The sequence below is a fragment of the Hippichthys cyanospilos genome, chromosome 16 (assembly GCF_059441005.1).
Source record: "Hippichthys cyanospilos isolate Australia breed blue-spotted pipefish chromosome 16, RoL_Hcya_1.0, whole genome shotgun sequence".
In the NCBI taxonomy this organism is placed as follows: Eukaryota; Metazoa; Chordata; class Actinopteri; order Syngnathiformes; family Syngnathidae; genus Hippichthys; species Hippichthys cyanospilos.
Genome location: NC_142384.1, coordinates 6,479,072 through 6,496,971, shown reverse-complemented (window position 1 = coordinate 6,496,971; position 17,900 = coordinate 6,479,072). Strand labels below are relative to the sequence as shown.

The 17,900-nt window shown below is 39.9% G+C and overlaps 3 protein-coding genes and 1 non-coding gene across 5 annotated transcripts; 2 read left to right on the top strand and 2 right to left on the bottom strand.

The window, feature by feature from the left end:
- Positions 1 to 655: 655 nt before the first annotated feature.
- Positions 656 to 7,990, bottom strand: pla2g10 (phospholipase A2 group X). 2 transcript variants are annotated; one of them, XM_088436433.1, is made up of 4 exons: positions 7,485 to 7,990; positions 4,442 to 4,628; positions 3,890 to 3,996; positions 656 to 2,428 (listed from the first exon to the last, which is right to left on the bottom strand). In XM_088436433.1, the coding sequence occupies exons 1-4, from the start codon at positions 7,615 to 7,617 to the stop codon at positions 2,280 to 2,282; spliced, it is 576 nt and encodes a 191-aa protein (XP_088292559.1). In that variant the 5' UTR covers positions 7,618 to 7,990; the 3' UTR covers positions 656 to 2,279. The 2 variants fall into 2 exon arrangements, with proteins under 2 accessions (XP_088292559.1, XP_088292558.1); XM_088436432.1 differs by lacking the exon at positions 7,485 to 7,990 and adding an exon at positions 6,426 to 6,834 and having other exon boundaries at positions 658 to 2,428.
- On the top strand, positions 1,197 to 1,268 carry trnat-cgu (transfer RNA threonine (anticodon CGU)). Its single transcript has one exon. It is a non-coding gene; the product is annotated as a tRNA-Thr (tRNA).
- Positions 7,580 to 16,953, top strand: zc3h7a (zinc finger CCCH-type containing 7A). Its single transcript, XM_088436427.1, has 23 exons — positions 7,580 to 7,731; positions 8,637 to 8,745; positions 8,851 to 8,890; positions 8,978 to 9,181; positions 9,625 to 9,783; positions 10,568 to 10,648; positions 10,918 to 10,971; positions 11,095 to 11,134; positions 11,213 to 11,535; positions 11,620 to 11,872; positions 12,116 to 12,144; positions 12,226 to 12,364; positions 12,448 to 12,606; positions 12,704 to 12,909; positions 13,056 to 13,156; positions 13,243 to 13,424; positions 13,502 to 13,575; positions 13,675 to 13,805; positions 13,880 to 13,985; positions 14,067 to 14,175; positions 14,256 to 14,389; positions 14,980 to 15,143; positions 16,097 to 16,953. The coding sequence occupies exons 2-23, from the start codon at positions 8,675 to 8,677 to the stop codon at positions 16,284 to 16,286; spliced, it is 2,949 nt and encodes a 982-aa protein (XP_088292553.1). The 5' UTR covers positions 7,580 to 7,731; positions 8,637 to 8,674; the 3' UTR covers positions 16,287 to 16,953.
- rmi2 (RecQ mediated genome instability 2) lies at positions 16,550 to 17,468 on the bottom strand. Its single transcript, XM_088436434.1, has 2 exons — positions 17,102 to 17,468; positions 16,550 to 16,949 (listed from the first exon to the last, which is right to left on the bottom strand). Exons 1-2 carry the CDS (start codon positions 17,394 to 17,396, stop codon positions 16,771 to 16,773), a joined length of 474 nt encoding a protein of 157 aa, XP_088292560.1. The 5' UTR covers positions 17,397 to 17,468; the 3' UTR covers positions 16,550 to 16,770.
- Between the last annotated feature and the right edge of the window lie 432 nt (positions 17,469 to 17,900).

Genomic DNA, 17,900 nt, shown 5'->3' with positions numbered 1-17,900 from the left:
CCTTTTGTTGCTTTTTTTTTTATCAGCTGCTTATCCTTCAATTGGATTTCACACCAGCTCCTCTGGTTATGGACAGGGTCACGTCAAGCCAGGCCTTCTCACAATGACCGCTTTGTTTTTTGCCACTTGAAATTGGCTTGACTTTATTCTTCACCTTTCCTTATCCAAACTGCAAATGAATGGCACTTGTGAAAAGGCACATGGTTATTGATGATCTCATGCATTTCTGTTGAACAGTTCAGTTTCTTCCATCAAGCTTAAAATTCTTCACAAGATCCAGGACATATTGAAAATTCAACTGGGATTCTAGCTCATCTTTGGCACAATTGTGATTTCTTTCTCACGAGATTGAAGAAGAGAAGAATGCTTAATATTGCTCCTTTATGGTCAGTGAACGCAAGTTCACACAAGTTAACTTTTATCTCAAGACGACTATTTTCCCGGACAATGGCTTCAAGTTTAATACAGGTCAAGGTGAATTTTCAACGTCTGATGTTTCCCAGCTAAAGAAAAAAAGCCATATTTTTTAAAACAGCATTTATCTGATCATTCTCGCCCCCTCTCGCCCCTCCAAAAAAAAAAGCCCCTCAGGCAAGGATATATCTTTGATGTTTTTGCGAAGAAAACACAATGAGACAACGCAGTCAGGATTCATGCATATTGCAAGACTCAGGAAAGGGGGGAAAAAAAGAATCACATCCTGCCATGTGCTTTTCCACGTTATTAGCATTGCAAGCTCAATGTTGACACTTGGTGTTGCGGATTAGCATTACTTTTCATTCTGTTGACCTTTTCCTGCTACCTCAATTGTGTGCAGCTTTTGTGATACAAAATGAAAAGGCTGCTGTTGTTTGCTAGACAGTTGTTGAAATTAGGAAACATGCAAATAGCAGACAAGGGTTACACAACGATCCACAGCAAATTCAGTTCATACCAACGTGGTTACCCCCTTTTGAATCAGAAAAATCCTGATCTTCACATCAAGTACCACCTTTGAAAAATGACTATCATTAAAATAGAGAATAATAGTTGGCGTGTTTGTAAATGAGTTTTTATTAAACGAAAATCATATTTAATTTTATAAACCACTGCAACTCTTTGTATTTGGAACATATGAATTGACAATGAACAACACGAAACAAAACGTTCTAGATACGTTTATGATTATATATTTTATATGTGGTCATCATGGCGCAGGCGCGGTGGCCAAGTGGTAAGGCGTCGGTCTCGTAAACCGAAGATCGCGGGTTCGAACCCCGTCCGTGCCTTTTTCTTGAAAACTCTTCTGGGGAGTGATTGTAACAATACAACTCGTAATCGTAAGCAATTTGCTTGTTTGAGTCATCCGGATTTCTGTGTTTGAGCATTTAAGACGTCAAACATTGAGTAAAGAGTGGACCAGAAAAGAACACCACGGGCGATGTACAACCTTCATTTTACATAATTTAAAAAAAATTACAAAAAACTGGGCGCGTTCAAAGAAACGAACCCACTCAATTTCGTGTAGTTAAGTTAACTGGTCGGCGTCAATACTGCAGTTAATACCAGTCAGAATCTGGCGCCATCTGTTGGCAGATTTTGATAGTTCTTTAATCATGTAACACAAGTGATCCTCAACTGACGTCACTTTAGTTGGTTACGAGTGTACTGTCGTCACTTGGCACAAGATTTTTTACGGCTAAAACTTTTTTAAAATAAGTCTACAAATTCTGGCTACTATGACATTTTGAGGTTATTGGCACGTAAAGAACTCATTTGCGCAGTGACGCAATAAAAGTCAACTCATACTTATATATTTCTGTACAATTTACTGTTAATAACTTTGATTTCTGTGTAAATTCTTTTTATGGTACCTGCACTGTTTACTGTTAATAACTCATTTTTTTTCTGCGTAATTCTCTTTGTGGTACTAGAACTTTATTTTCGTCTCAATTGCTTTAAATTCAACTACAAAAAAGAGCCAATGACAAACCTTGAAGACGTTAAATTTCCATTCAGCATTCACGCCCTCTCCAAATAGTTAAGGCTGCGGTTATTCAGTGACTGAATGGAAACCACCACCCTGTGACGTAATTCATCAAAGAAAGAAAATGTGAGTAGAAACGCCCCGTTTTCCCCAATAGCTCACTGTTTCCAAATAGCCCAAAGGCAAGTTTTCCTATTACAGGTCATTCAATGTCTCACTCAGTAATTAAGTGAATAAAAGTTATACCAATTTTAATTAATGACCATTGATTATAAATGTCACTTTTTTACAGTCATTATAAAGTTTGCTTGAGTCAGTAAATAGTACACATTGGATTGCGGTAGCCACACAACCAATTGGGCCACAGGGCGTATTTCCTTTTGTAGGGTGAATTCCTCAGGCACTTGGCCGCGTCTCGGTCACACTTACACAGAATTTTCTCACACTTGTCGGTCAAATCATCTGCAAGGGATGACACGCATTAGTCAATAGAGGAAAGGACAATTCAACAGCATGGTACAGGTGACTGAAAATAAGAAAAATCTTACAAAAATATAGAATTCAAACAGGTGCTTTTTTTCCAGACACACCTTTAATTACCCAAAGGCGTGTTTGAGAAAAGTTGATAAAACAACGAGCCATCTGTGTTGTACTTTTTGTTCCCTTGAGGCTTGTTTTGCAGGTGTATGAGACCAAGATCTAATTTATTTAGAATTTGTTTAGATTACAATGTATTATTTTTTCAAACGAATCTATTCCAAGAGATTTTAATGAAACACTGTAAACATAAAACTAAAAACATGTAGCCTTCATTTCAAGTCGTTATTTTCCTGAAACCCAACCTATTCAGTTGTGTCTACTGTAGTGGACATATTTTTGTTGTTTCTATTGTTTGACTCTTTGGATCAACCCAACAAAGTCCTGGTGTCCTCAGTGGAGGACAGGCCTCTTCAATGTCTCATGTGAGGCATTTAACTTTGCCGTGACAAAAATGGACAAAACAAAGTACAAATATGAATAGGTTGGGTTTCTGGAGGATATGCAGGTGGTAACATTTTATTTAATGCAAATGCTGTTTAATTCGGTGGTACTCAACCTTTTTTAGTAATGTACCTCTGGTAAAAAAAAAAAAAAAAATACAGTCAAGTACCAGCTTGATTAGTCGGGCCAACTAGCACAAAGCATTCTTGGGTTAAGAGGGTGTGTAAGTAGCTTCGTGTTCCAATTATCTCTTAGAAAAATAATGCTTTTAAAAATAATTACATTTGCGGATACCTACAGAAATCATTTTAAATCTCACACACTCTGAAGTGTCTTTACGTACACCATTCACCATCAGCAAATTATTATACTTTTCAATGCTGTGACAGGAACATTACATTTTGCTTTTCTAATTTAAAATATTTTCAAATTAAAAACAAAGTAATTGGAACCACAATCAATTAGTTGCTACATTGTGTTTGTGTGAAGCATCGTATGCCTTAATTTTGTTCAATTTTATATGGATTCTCATTGTCATTATTGACACAATTTTTGCCAAACAAAATCCGCCTAGGTATACTTCTGCAAATGCAGTTTCAAAGCTTAATAAAAAAGAGATGGCACAGAGCTCTAGTTTTTATTTTTTCAATCCACAAATGCTTTGCGCTCGTACTTGGCTGAAAAAGAAAAAATATTTACAGGCTCATCACTAAAAAAAAAACGTTGAAATCCACTGACATAAACGGTGGAGATTTTGAAATTATTGATTTAAGGGTTATCTTTTAATATCACAAAAACCTGTCATTTGAACAAAATTTTGTAGCCTTTCTATATGCACAGACGTTGCAGTTTAAGCTAACTATAGGTACGCAGAGATAGCATTTGGGACTGTATGATCCTTATTATAGGCATATTTTTAACTTGAGAGAGTAAACACAATACCACAATCAGCCATTTTGTCATCACATGTCCAATCGTAGCGGTCCGTTTTGGTATGGCAGCCCTGGCGCTCGGCGCTGTCGTAGCAGCAGTCGTGCTTGTGGCAGCACCTGTGGACAAAATGAGGGCTTACGTTGTGTGACAGCGCGTGCGTGTGTATACCGAATTTAGGCCGGTGGAAAAACAGTGGGCGGAGCCACACGTTATTTTAAAGGCGGGCGAGGGCTGCATGGCCACAAGTGTGGTTAGTTAGCAGCTTTGAGGTAGAAAGCATGAAAAGATGGAGACTTAAGATTTGGGTGTGGAATTGGGAAGCCGGCCCGATATGGCATTTGAGGCTTCCTAAAAGGAAATTGGGAACCTGGAGATTCATATACACTAATTCCTACCCTGGGCGCCGCATAATGTATAGGTGGGCCATATATAGGGTGTCAACGAGGATTTTTGAGCTCTATAATCAGTCACACCCGAGGTGATATTTACAGCAAACAACAAAAGCAGCCTTGAAATTGTGCGGTTGAAATTCGGGGGGGTTCGCGAGTTCGCGGCACTCACCAGTCGGCCCTGTCTCGCGGCCAGCCGCGGCCCCCCAGTCCGCAGTAGCACCCGTACGAAACGTAAGCCAAAGCCGATCTCCCAGTGCTGCATCTGATGATTCCCGCCAGCTCCAGCAGGCCTCTTTTAGAGCGGTGGGATGAGAGGGCGGACGCGGAGGCCGCAGGGACCACAAAGGCCGCGGCCACTGCAACAACACAAGACCAGTTCAGTTTGACACTTTCGGCTCGACTTTAGACTTTTTATGCTAGATGTTTAGCATTTTATCAATTGTAATGCCAACATTTTAATGTCTCCCCGTGGACTTTCTGTTCTGCCATTAACTCATTCACGACCGTTGACGGCAAAAGACGTCAAGTTAACTGGTTTGGCATGGAATGAGCTCATTTACTCTTCAAATCAATTTCCTCCTAGTGAAATAAAGTGAACTCATGAACTCATTCCTCATTCGATATCTAGACCAGGGTGGGCGAACCTTTTACTGGGCCGGACCAGTAGATGGATGGAGAGTGTTGATAATCACATCAAAATAGAAAAAAAATTGTAGGATATCTAGAAAACAGATGCTTTTATTTCAATAAAAATATAAGCGTTACAACTATGTTCCCGTTTATTTAACTATTTATTGAAAAATATTGAAATATAAATATACTATTGAAATATATTTTTTAATATGCAAACACTAGTAACTATTTCAAAGCACTGATAATTCTGCTGTACTTCAGGATATTAACATTATCACTTGCCTTCTGATTGATAATTTCTCCAAGTTTGGCAGGCTGGATAAAAAGAGTTTAACAGGATTCATATGGCCCCTGAGCCATATTCTGCCCATGACTGATCTCGACTGTGTAAAATTGTATAAACACATCTTTGGGATTTAATTAGTTCATAGTTCAAGGTTCGTCAGCATATATAATTGGATTTTTCTTTATTAATATTTCCAGTATTTTTTTCCGGTATTGAATGTTTATCAAGATTTTTAGGAGAATTTTTCTTCATTTTTATTATTCCCAATATGCTTCAATAGGCATCAATTATATCCAAATTTATGCTATTTGTGTTGAGGTGTGTATCCATAAATAAGTGGTACAATTTAGCAATACAATTTAGCAATAAGAGGTTTCATGTTCCAATTAATTTGCTCTTGGTTTGAAATGGTACCTTGATTCATAGTGTTTCCTATATTTCATATTAGTACTCTGTGACAAGAGGTTGCACAGACAGACATTCTTGCCAACTCAAGAGTTGACTTTGCACTTACTCATTGGAAACTGCTCATATATGCCATGAAATACGTCAAAAGTGTGGACAGAAATGTACTGTGACATTTTCATTAGAGGCCGTGCAGATATTCAAACACCGAATAAAGCTAAAAGTGCATCTGTCTGAATTCAAAATTTAATTTGTTTTGAAGAGTCTTTTTAAAGACACAATATTCCCAAAAAAAGCAATATAGTCACAGCTGGGTCATTATTCTTCAGCCAGGATGCACATGCACATTTTGGTCATTTTGGAAAGCCAATTCCAAACCAAAAGCCACGCTACACGTGTCTAGAAGTTCACTCCTTTTACTCTGAGTTTAAAAAAAAAAAAACTATGGTGATCCACGTGGTGTGAAGTAGGTGATTTCTTAAGAAAGGAAATGTTTTATGGATTCGTTTCAATTCAAGATTCAAGAGTTTTATTGTCAAATGCATAGTCATACTACACAATGAAATTGTTATTCAGTTCACTTCCCCGAGCAGACTACATTCCATAATCGAGCAAAATAATTAAGTAGACAACAAAACAACAACAAAAAACATTAGTTATCCTTATCCACTTTCATAATCTGACAACTTTAAAAAAAATGCACGGGGAAGAACTTCACTTTTTTTCTACCTGAATGAAAACAAGTCCCCTATTTAGGCTGTGTTTTTTTCACTGGCTTAAAAAAAAAAAAACAACAACTCACGTCTCACAAGTTAAACAGCCAACTTACCTGCAATGAGCAAAAGTGCGTGGTGAAAGGCAGTCATGGCATGCGACAGATTGCTGAGCAGCACACTGCTCACATCCGCGCTGTGAGCGTGTGTGTGTATGTGTAACACGGAGTGTGGATCTTTTTTTAGATGTTGTCTGAATAATCTCCTGAGCATCCCCATTGGCCAACGAAGCCAATCCTGTCTTTGTAAAACTGGTTGCCTGCAGTTTTTTTTTTTTTTTTGACTGCATACCTTTGATGTCACAAATTGAATTCAAGTACATGTATTGTTGAGTATGAATGTTAGACCTACCTAACTAAACTGGTAGTATGAAATCTCAATACCCATCCTAAATAAACCTTACAAAAACATGCCTTTCTTCCAAAAAAACAACTTGTCAGAATGGTTTATTTAAAGTGACTGCACTTCAACACTGAAGCCTGTCGTATTGACAATTGCCAGACTATCATTTTATCTTTTTACTTTTTTTAAGAAGTAGGTTTTCAGTCCTATTACCCAAGAGCCCATCGTCATTGCTTTATTTTTTGATAAGCGTAGCAGTTCCTCATTGCCAGATAAGCTGCTGTCTTTTTCTTCCTTTCCCAGTCATTGTTGTATCTGATTATTAGTGTTATAAAATATCTTTTGCTGCAAAAGTGCGTTTTGTTCTGGGAATGTAACATAACAGAACAAAATGATACTTTTTGTGTATTTAGTTCTATGTACATTGTAAATGACAGGACAGTGCTCTCTGTGACTTGGACACTATCTGATTCATTTGTGTGTCTATAAAAAAGTAGCCAAAAATATAATTATTTAAAATTTCATATAAAAAGTGAGCAATTTTGCATCATTTAAAAATGAGAGAAGTACATTACCATGAAATAAAAACAGTAAACAAAAATGCGCTTTGAAAAATACATTGGGCCTATGTTTTGGGTAACCTTACCTGTTTAATTTGAACCTAAATGTATCTTAGTTTGTAACATGTCAGTCTATCTCTCGGATATTTATTGTTAGAACAAAAACACCAAAAAAAGGTAAATCGTTGCCTTCTAGTCTAGGGTATACAGTACCAGTTGGAAACATGATATTTCCTTTCCTCGCTGTAGAGGGCAGCACATTGCCCAGGTTGAAGGCGTTTGATGTGTATCCAGCAAAGAAGAAGACAAAGCGAAAGGCGGCCTTTGGCGATAGAGTACCGCACATTTTGCTTAATACAAAATAAAATAAAAACCATCAAGCAATACCAAGAAAAAAAATCTCTGTCGCCTTCGGATACTTCTGAACTCTGAGCTTGTTTTGCTTAGCCGACACATCCAAGTAAGTGTACACCGCTGATAGGCAAAAAAAAAAAAAGATGGAACAATTCCCTTTTGTCTGCGTTGGAGAACTCGCTAAACTTGGGATATGCCTATGCTTTGTTGGGGTCTGGTGTACTTCCTGGAAATCACGCCTGGTAGCATCATTTTAGTTACGTCCGTTTTCCCACCGCCGAAGTAACGCTTACGTTTCCCAAACGAGATTGACTGTAGTAGTGCTAGATGTACCACGAGAACACAAATGCTAACCATAAATATACACATACTGGCTGAGGAGGTACCACACGTGCGCTATTGTCATGAGTCCATCATCGGACACGTCCGCCTACGAGCCGATGTGTGCTTCTTCCTCAACACACTTAAGGAAACAAAGATTGGCTTGGACGAAACGTCAGCCTTTCGTCGTGAAGGAGAACACCCCTGCCGAATGTTTGTTACTCCGAAACGTCTTCACAGAACAAAGTATAATGTGGCATCTTTTAACGAGACAGACGTGATGACGCTGTTTCACATCCTCAATACATTTTACTCTTGACACGAGGCGTAAAATGGTGCAAACACTTGGTAGGCGCCTTTAATCAAATAATTAAATATCGCAAAAAGTTACTATCGCATCCATTCAACCGGTGCCGTGTCCGTTGGTGGACTTTAAACGCATTTCCCCCCTACATTTGTCGCAGAACAATCCAAAAATGTCATTAACATTTCACGCTTCCGGTATGACGTGGGTGACGTCATTTTAAATTCTAAAGTACTGGAAACTCGGGACGAAAGTGAAAAGAACATTTGCAAGCCACCGAGCTTTAGTGCTGAATCATAATGGAGGGTGTATGCGGGACTTTATCTACAAGTGTCAGCGTCTTATCGCAAGTGAATAAAAGCCTGTTGTGTTGTGTTATTTCTCAGGCACTGACACCCAACAGTGGTTACAAGTGCAGACAGTCATGTCTGGATTGGGTCCACTGGACAGAAAGAGTCGCTGGCAACAGATTCAGAAAGGGCTTCAATTTATTCAGTAAGTGTTAAAGCATTCAACTTCATAAAATTCTACAAAACACGTCTGTTTTGTCGTGAATAATACCGACTTTAGTCAACCAATATATATTTTGAAATCTTGTAGATCAACACTCCCATACCCTGGAACTCAAGATCATTATGAAGTAAGATATAAGCATATCTCTTATTAATTAAACTTGAGTATACACCTTCAGTAGTTAGATTCATTTTTTTTTTTTTCCGTTTTTTAGGAATTCATTAAGGATCTTGTTTGGAATCTTTTCGGAGAAGGCAACGACATGTTCAAAGAAGGCGACTGGACAAAATCCATTGAGATGTATACAGAAGCCTTGAATATCACCGATTATGCCAACTCGGAAGACATCTCTGTGGCAACGAGTTTACTCGAGAAGCTTTACGCAAATCGAGCCGCCGCATGCCTAAATATTATTCCGGTAAGTTGGTTTTGGTTTATCTGTAAAATTTCCCTAATCGTTCTTAGCATGCCCTGTGGTTGAGTAAATGAATACAATTGAAAACAAGAAAGCACTTTTTTTTTTTTATTTTTTTTTTTACCCTTTGCATGTTTGCCAACTGGATGTCAGCTAGCAAGGTGATGGTGGTGTGGGCTGTTTGGCAGTTCGTACTCAACAGCCTTTCTTTATGACAAGATTTCACACTTTCTTGTCAAGAAAGTGTAATGGCCACACCCCATTTTCGGGAAGTGATCCCTTCTTTTTGAATACAGCTTGTTAAATCCTGGTGAATGGTGCTATCAGCAGACATAAGTTTTTCAATGAACAACCTGTTTGTCTTCCTTTTGTATTTTGAATTGGCAATAAAACCACACTTATCTGCGTGTCTTGGGTCGACATTTACACACATGTTTATTTTGCAGGGACTGTACGATCTAGCACTCGAAGACTGTGAAAAGGCCTTGCAGTTGAACGATGGCAACTACAAAGCGCTTTACAGAAAAGCAAAGTCTTTAAAGGAGATGGGGAGGCATCAAGAGGCCTACGACGCTGTGGCCAAGTGCTCGCTAGCTGTGCCTCAGGTGAGTAAAACCCAGCTTGGGGGCACTCCTCTTTTGCAAAACCTTTCTATAGCTTTGTCCAAAGGGGGACAAAATACTTTACCGTAACTGAAAGTTGTGGTGTAAGCTAATTTTCATGGTTGCGCATGGTTATATAGTAACATTGATTATAGAATTACATTGTAAACAATGAAAACAAGCATACAAAATGAAAGACTAAAGCATAATGTTGCATTTGTTTCAAAAGTCTCAAATAAGGGTAGAGGAAGGCACTTCAGGGAGTATGTGAGATTTTAACAGGATTTTTGCAGTTATCAGAAACTCAAATTTATTGCTTTTTAAGATTGTGACAGGAACAGTACATTTTTCTTTTCAAATTAAGAGCAAATAAATTGGAGCTTGAATTTTACTGTGATTTTTTTTTTTGTGAATCCTTTGCAAAATGTTTTTTTGCCTTTATTTTGTTCATTTTTACGTGGATGTGACTTGTCATTAGTGACAATTTGACTATAAGTAGTGAGAAATAAAACAGTTGATGTACTAGATCATAGGTGCCAAACTGTAGGACACCGGCCCTCGAGGACTACATTTCGACACCTATGCACTAGGAGTTGCTGAATAAATTCTGCTTAGAGATACACCGACAAATGCAGCCGTTCCAAAGTTGAACAGCACTGATATCTGTCTTAATTACTGCTATATACATTTTTCATCCAAGATTGCCTTGCTCCGTTTAGTGAGTACTTGGATTAAAAATATATGCATATATTAAATCTGATGTGTCAGAATGTGCTTTCTCTGTCAGGATCCCAGTGTTGTAAGGCTGACACAGGAGCTTGCCAAAATGTTAGGACTGAAAATCCGTAAAGCTTACGTAAGGACAAAGGTAAGTTTGCTTGATCGAGCAACAAGAAAGATTATTTTTCGATGGCAGACACTATTTATTGTATCGGTTAAAGAGACACTGCCCTGTAAAAGTTGATTAAGGTAGGTTTTACATTAAAAAGGCTCTTCTTGTACTTTTTGTTTTGACACGCTATAGAAAGCTAGGTTTATACAAAGCTTTCTGTGACTAAAAAAAGAAATAAGGCCAATATGCGAAGGCCGACCGGTGAACATGCAACTGTTCCAATCAATTTTCTATCCATTTCGCAGCCAGCCTTAAATGTTTTACGGGGATCGAGCCAACAGGATGCCGCTTGTGACCAGGTAAGAAACCAACAGTGCACAATACATTTTAAAGGTAAAATTTCAAGTGTTTAAAAAAAGAAAACTTTCTGTCCATATGTGGATATTATATTTATTCACTGACATTTGTCTTCACTTTTTCAGGCATCCCAAAACTCATCTTCAGTTGAAGAAATAGAAGTTGGTAAGACACACATAAAGAATATAAATGCTGTTCATCTATCATCTTAACACGGTTTGCATTTGCTTTTATGTGTTCCAGAAGTGCCTGAGTCGGTACCGGTCAGCAGTGTTTCGGTTCCCTTGCCGGTCCATGCTCCGCTGCTAAGTGACACAGTAGTAGATGAGCGTCGGGTCTCCAGCAGCATCCCGTCACTGCCTCAGTCGGAGCCGTCGGGCTTTGAGCCGTTAACCCTCCCAGTGTCTTCACCCTCTCCCTCCCCCATATCCGTACCCACCTTTATGAACGGCTGCAGAACTAATCAGCAGCACTCGCTACTCGAGACCAGCCAAGACTCAGAGGGGGATATTATCGGTAATGACCTGGATGCCTTGCTGGACCAGGCAGGCCCAGAACCCACTATGGTTAGTGTCCAGGAATGACTCGCTTCCGTTCACAGCGTCTCAAAGTTGACTCAATTGTGGCGTTTTGGCTGTGTCTTTCCCCAGGTAATACCCATGATGAAGGGCCGTCTTCCTTTGCCGCCCACCATGCCCTCAACCGCCTCCATGCCGAGTCCGTTCCTTATGCCATCACACATCAACAGTTTCCTACCCAGCCCCCAGCAGTGTACCGTCAATCTTCCGCCGCTGTATCACCACCAATTAGGATCCAGTGGTTATTTTGGGATGGACACTTTTGGTACTCTTCCTCAGCCTCTTGACACACTGGATAGCCTCTCCTTATCAGATCCCCAAACAGGTACGATTACTAACTGTTCCAACCCCCTCAATATGGTGACACATACATGATGTCTGTTGATCTTTGACTATTTAATGTCACAGCATTAATTAACATTTGAGTCTTAAATATGTCTGAAACCTTATGTTATTTTATTAACATTAACATAGGATATTTTGGAAATTGTACATTTAGAATATATATGACAGACTTAACACCGAAAATCAGATGTCACTCACAAATGCCATGTTTGCATGTTTTCAGATTATTCTTCAAATACTTTCATGCCACAGGTAATTATCTGCCACTGGTTGAAATGACTCTGTGAGTTCAGGCATTTTGACTTTTTACTTTTGATGTTGTGTCGGACACAGATGAGCAACAATGACACTCCAATGGGAATGGCTGTGGGCATGCCTGAGGTCAAGTGTGCTTCTGTCGGCCTAAACAAGAACCCCTTAGGCGAAACTCATGAATTCAGACAGGCGTGTTCACTCTGCTACATGAGAACAGGTGAGGAGCGTATGTAATCTTTTATTGCATTGAAAGGAAAAAAAAAATGGGCATTGGCCATCTCATCTGGAATGTGTTTACAGGAACTAGTGTATTGGAATACACACTCCATAATGATGAGCACAAATGTAAAAAGGACGTTTTACTGGGCAGATTCAAACATTCAATTGATAAAAGATGGAAGCTCATTCGACCCAGACCAACAAAAACCCAATATGTTGGCCCTTATTACATTTGCAAAGGTACGGTTTCTTATTTTGAAGCTGCGCTATAAACAATAGTTATATGGACTCCTGAGAACACAATATTAATTTATATGAACTACATTTTTTTATTCAGAGGTGGCTGCGGGAGTAGACTGTCTCTATCCCGGCCACTGCACATTTGCCTATTGTCAAGAGGAAATTGACGTTTGGACATTGGAGCGGATAGGCCTTATATCTCGGGATCTTCTCTTTGACCCTTTCGGGCCCAGCGCCACCTTGAGGCTAACTGTGGCTAAGATTTTACAGGAACATCCTGAGATATTTGTCTTTCTGTGCGGAGTGAGTATGCAGTGTTTGTGTAGAAACTACAGCTTGATGACAAAGTTCTTCCCAAGACCCTCTTTGTGTTTCTGAGCGAGGCAGCAGTCATTGGTGCTCATTTACCATTGTGACAAAGGATTAAGAGACCACGTTTTTGTCCTCAGGTGTGTTTTGACCACAAACCTCGAATAATCAGCAAAACCAACAAAGATAATCCCTCGCTTTGCTCTCACCCGGTAACAAAGCACGACTTTGAGAAACATAAGTAAGCACTCGGCGGCCATTCTTCATCCAGGAAGGGTTTTTTAGCCAACGGGTTTCTGTCATCTAATCGCTCACTTTGTCTGCCAGGTGCCTGGTCCACATATTAAAGGACAGCATGGTCCGATATACCAAAATCCGAATGTTGAATCCCCTCTGCCAGCTCGACCTGTGTCGACACGAAGTGCGTTACGGCTGCATGAGAGAAGACGAGTGCTTTTATGCGCACAGCCTCATTGAGTTGAAGGTCTGGATGCTGCAGCACGAACGCCGTAAGACGCTTCTTCTGTCGGAGTGGGAGAGGGAGAGAGATGTACGACCTAGATTGATTTTTGTTCGCATCACACAGGTATCTGTCATGAAAGTATTGTTCAAGAGGCTACTACGTTTTGGAATGCCAATATTGCACAGCAAGGCGGTCAGGTAAGATTTAACACTCTGATTTTACACACGATAGATTTCCAGCTTTCAGAAGCTGAAATAAGACTTTAAACCTGTCCTTCCCATGTGCTGATCCACCAGTGTTCAGGCCAAAGAAGATTCGGGCCTCCAAATTTGAAGATGATATTTGTTTGTAGCCAATGTTGGAGAAATGGACAGTTAAGTGAAGCAGACAAGAACAAGAAGTATTGCTCAGCCAAGGCGCGGCACACGTAAGTTGATCCTTGTGCAGCAAGTTGCTGGACCGTAGCCTTGTGCTCAGGTAGTTTTTATTTTTTTTAAACAGATGGGCCAAAGACAAGCGTGTGGTGCTTGTAAGCTCTATTGAAAGAAAAAAGTGGACAATGATTCGAGCCCTCCCTACCAAAAAGCCAATCCCAGCTCAATTTGAGGTACAGTACATATAAATTATGAGATTGAAATGTAAAAAGAAAGCACACCATATTATGTCCTTATTTTTTTTCACCCGTTAGATTTGCATGCATGTGACAGCTGGCAAAAAGTGTCAGTATGTCGGCAATTGCACGTTTGCCCACAGCGCAGAAGAGCGAGACCTTTGGACCTTCATGAAGGAAAACAATAGTGAGTCCCCTTCCTTTGTCTGTGGAATTCAAATGTTTGACCTGACACGACCTTGGCAATCACCATCTGTGCTTATTTAGTTGCAGATGCAGAGCAGCTATATGACAAGTGGCTGGAGTCTCAAAAGTCCAATTGGGGTGAGGAAAGTCCAAATATCTCTGTGAGGGAGAACGGCAAGCCCATCCACATGCCAACAGACTATATGGAAGAAGTGGTGAGTTGTCAAAAGACCACCGGTAGACATTAAAAACATGCTCCCTAACCAGTGCAGCACATTTTTTTTGGAAAAAAAAAAAAAAAAAAAGACTTAAAATAGAACGTTATGCCATCTGTGTCTGATTATTAAACACTGGAACTACATTTGTAGTGGTATCTTTATTTTTATCTCCTGGAGCTCGATCATTTAATGTCATCTGTTACAATTACATCATTGATGATGATGGGCATCTTTACAACACTTTACAAAAAATAGATACAATTTTTCGCAAAGGAGTCATTACAACACAATTTAGCAATAAATCGTTTCCCAAATAATTTTCTCTTAATTTGAAAGGAACCACACGTATGTGTGTATATATACATATATATATATATATATATATATATATATATATATATATATATATATATATATATATATATATATATATATATATAGTTCCTGTCACGGCATTAAATTACAAACCCTGTTATCTCACGCACCAAAATAAAGTGCCTTCAGGCTCCCTCAGGGTTACACGTACCCCCATTTAAAAACCAAAGCATTAATTCAAATGAAATAAGATATTGTTTTTCTTGGTGCAGGCCGGAAACCACTGCTGGCTGTGCGGTAAGAACTGCAACAGCGAGAAACAGTGGCAGCAGCACATCACCTCTGAAAAACACAAAGACAGAGTCTTCAACTCCGAGGACGATCACAACTGCTGGCAGTATCGATTTCCCACCGGAACTTTCAAAGTCTGTGAGAGGTGAGCTTTGTGGGACCACAGAGCACACAATACTGCTAAAGCCTTTGGGATGGCTAGACTTCTTTGAAGATAGGCTTTTAGCTTCAGACCTCAGAGGCCAGTGCCAATTGATTGAAAGAATTATAGCAGCAAAGGGAAACGTTTGTGTAAAATGATATCTTGAACTTGCAACGCTACATTAGCTGCTAACTTAAAGGACCACTACTTTTGTAAGAGACCTCCGCTCTCGTCAATGCCCTACGGTAATTATTTTCAGGTGGCAGCTATTACTATTACATCTGATAAAGGTGTGTGTTGCTGTCGTGGTCTCTCACATCAAAAAGTAGAGGTGGGCGTGGTGTGTTCGGAGCAAGTTGCTGTACTTACATTTAAAAAAAGAACAAAATTGTTTTCTGTTATACTTGTCGTGATTAGGACACTTCCAATGTGTTGGCATCTCTCCCTCATATCTGACACGACAAGAGTAGACTCCATATAATCGCTAATCTTAAGACCAAAGCATTACAATGCTGCCATCTACAGGGATTTGTTAGTCGGTGGTTTACAAACCTAATCTTTGTAGGCAAGCAGGACAACCAAGTACTTACTATAAATGAATGAAAAACAAATCAGAACCTAATTCATTCTGATCACTATATTTCTGGGAAGAAAAAGATCAGTTAATGCAGGAATCATTATAGGACCTATAATGATTTTTCAATTTGCATTTTGATCTTTTTTAACGGAACAGTTTGGGCCCTAACTACATGAAAACAAACCCATTAGAACTCTGCAGACTCAGGTCAATTAAGTAAGCCCTGAGTTCAAAGCAAACATGGTGAAGCAGCATGTAGCTGTTTTAAACTTCTCTGCAATTTAATTTAATTTTCGGTACAAACAAAATAAGGTCTGGACATTTTCTATGGAACTTTTTATGTAAACACTGACTGACGCTTTGTGGTCTGCTGGAACAGGTTCCGAATAGGGACGTGCACAGAGGACGACTTGTGCAAGCTGGCCCACGGCGAGCAGGAACTTCAGGAGTGGATGGAGCGGCGGGAAGTGCTTTTGATGAAATTGGCCAAAGCCAGAAAAGACCACCTTATAGCACCCAATGACAATGACTTTGGAAAATACAGTTTTCTTCTTAAGGACATCAAGTAATGGTTTGAACATCACATAAAGAGAAGCAGTACTCCCAACTCGAGGTGATCTCGAAGTGTCCCACAAGTAAGCAGCCGGGATTGAGAGTGGCGTAATTACACAGCGGCGCCTAATATGCCCGAAGACCGTCGGCGACCACGTCGTTGCCGGTTGAACAAATGGAAGTGTGAAAGAAGAAGCTTTGCTATGCACTGCTCATCTGAGGAGGATGGTAGAAGGAGCATGTTGAAAAAGCCTTTCTGTTTGAGTTAACAACGCACGCAAACGTTCGATGGATTTTTATTTCATTACTCAGTTAAATCAGAGTTCTTATTATTACCACTCTAAAGAGCCACCACACTAAATAAAGAACGCCTTTGTTTTGTTTTTTCTAAAAACATTGTGCTTTGTTATCAGATCGTTGCCCGCTTAACTACAACAACTTCATGCATTTATTCATTTGATAAATCAAAGTTTCTGGCAGGTTCTGCTTAATTTCCTGCTCTCATGGGCTGACAGAGGTGGGACATCTAGGGACCAGCACCCGCTGCAGGTCCTCCACCTCCAGCTTCCACATCTTTCTGTGCAGTTCGGCTTGATCGGAGAGGTTAGCTAGCTTCACGGCGCGGATCAACGGCTCAGGGGAGACATCTTGGACTACGCCCATCACCATCACATATTTACCTGGGGATAGAGAAGGGCAGTTACAAGTTGTTGAGTCTCATTTTGAGATGCTTGTAAAAAAAAAAAAAAAAAAAAAAAAAGAATAACACACAAAAACATTGTTGTTCTTTCATTCCCAATGAATCACGTTAAAAAAGGTCTGCCTTGATTACCCGAAGACAAACACGGTTTCCCTTTGGGGATGCAGCTGACGCCCCGGACGGCGAACGTGCCCGACTCGTCCATGAGCAGCACGCTATCCAGAGCTAACTGCACTTCCAGCACGGTGCCCTGCATCCACACCAGCGAGACCTGCAGGGAGCGCTCCCTGTCCAGCCTGACGACCCAGCCGGCCCCTGGCTCGCCGGAGCTTCCCCTCACCTCCGTCGCAGTTCTCAGCTGTCCGGAAAGGACTTTCACTGGAGGAGCGCGCTTCTTCTCACCTGCTGCATTGACTGGTTTGTCCATTGGGGCGTATTACATGTTCCTGACGTTTGTAAACAAGAATCGAAGGTTTTCAGTTCCCGCGTGGGGGATCGCTTTCCGTATTTGAGTACGTCATTACCTAAGGATGTAATTCAAAACAAAAGCTCATCAAGCGTCTCAAATAGAACCGGAAGTGGTTTGTCTTCCTTCGGGGCTTTAAGTTGGTACAAATTGGCTTTTTGAAAAAAAGTCGTAATGCAAAAAGTTAATGTGGGAAGAAAAACTTTTTTTTTAAAATATGTAATATTTTAATGTGAAAAAGTAAACGTAGCCGGTACAGGAAGTGACGTGTGGCCATTTTTTTATCGTCAGCCGAGGCTTTTTTTGTGACCTTTAGTCACAAAAAGGCATCAAAATACATACAACTGGTAACCTACGCCAACGCACATACTTACGCTAAATCCAAGTATTTTGAAAGTATGGTGGCAACCTTGTCTCGTGAAATTAAGATGTACAAAATGTGTTCCGTTCAAAATTAATGTCAGA

Excerpts from the sequence above, each read along its gene's own strand:
- zc3h7a (XM_088436427.1), top strand. The coding sequence starts at position 8,675 with ATGTCTGGATTGGGTCCACTGGACAGAAAGAGTCGCTGGCAACAGATT. Across the intron at positions 13,806-13,879 it reads TCAGCCAAGGCGCGGCACAC|ATGGGCCAAAGACAAGCGTG; the intron begins GTAAGTTGATCC and ends TTTTTTAAACAG. Across the intron at positions 14,176-14,255 it reads CTTCATGAAGGAAAACAATA|TTGCAGATGCAGAGCAGCTA; the intron begins GTGAGTCCCCTT and ends GTGCTTATTTAG.
- pla2g10 (XM_088436432.1), bottom strand. The coding sequence starts at position 6,588 with ATGGGGATGCTCAGGAGATTATTCAGACAACATCTAAAAAAAGATCCA. Across the intron at positions 3,997-4,441 it reads CCGCGAGACAGGGCCGACTG|GTGCTGCCACAAGCACGACT; the intron begins GTGAGTGCCGCG and ends TTTTGTCCACAG. Across the intron at positions 2,429-3,889 it reads TGACAAAATGGCTGATTGTG|ATGATTTGACCGACAAGTGT; the intron begins GTATTGTGTTTA and ends CATCCCTTGCAG.
- rmi2 (XM_088436434.1), bottom strand. The coding sequence starts at position 17,396 with ATGGACAAACCAGTCAATGCAGCAGGTGAGAAGAAGCGCGCTCCTCCA. Across the intron at positions 16,950-17,101 it reads GAAACCGTGTTTGTCTTCGG|GTAAATATGTGATGGTGATG; the intron begins GTAATCAAGGCA and ends CTCTATCCCCAG.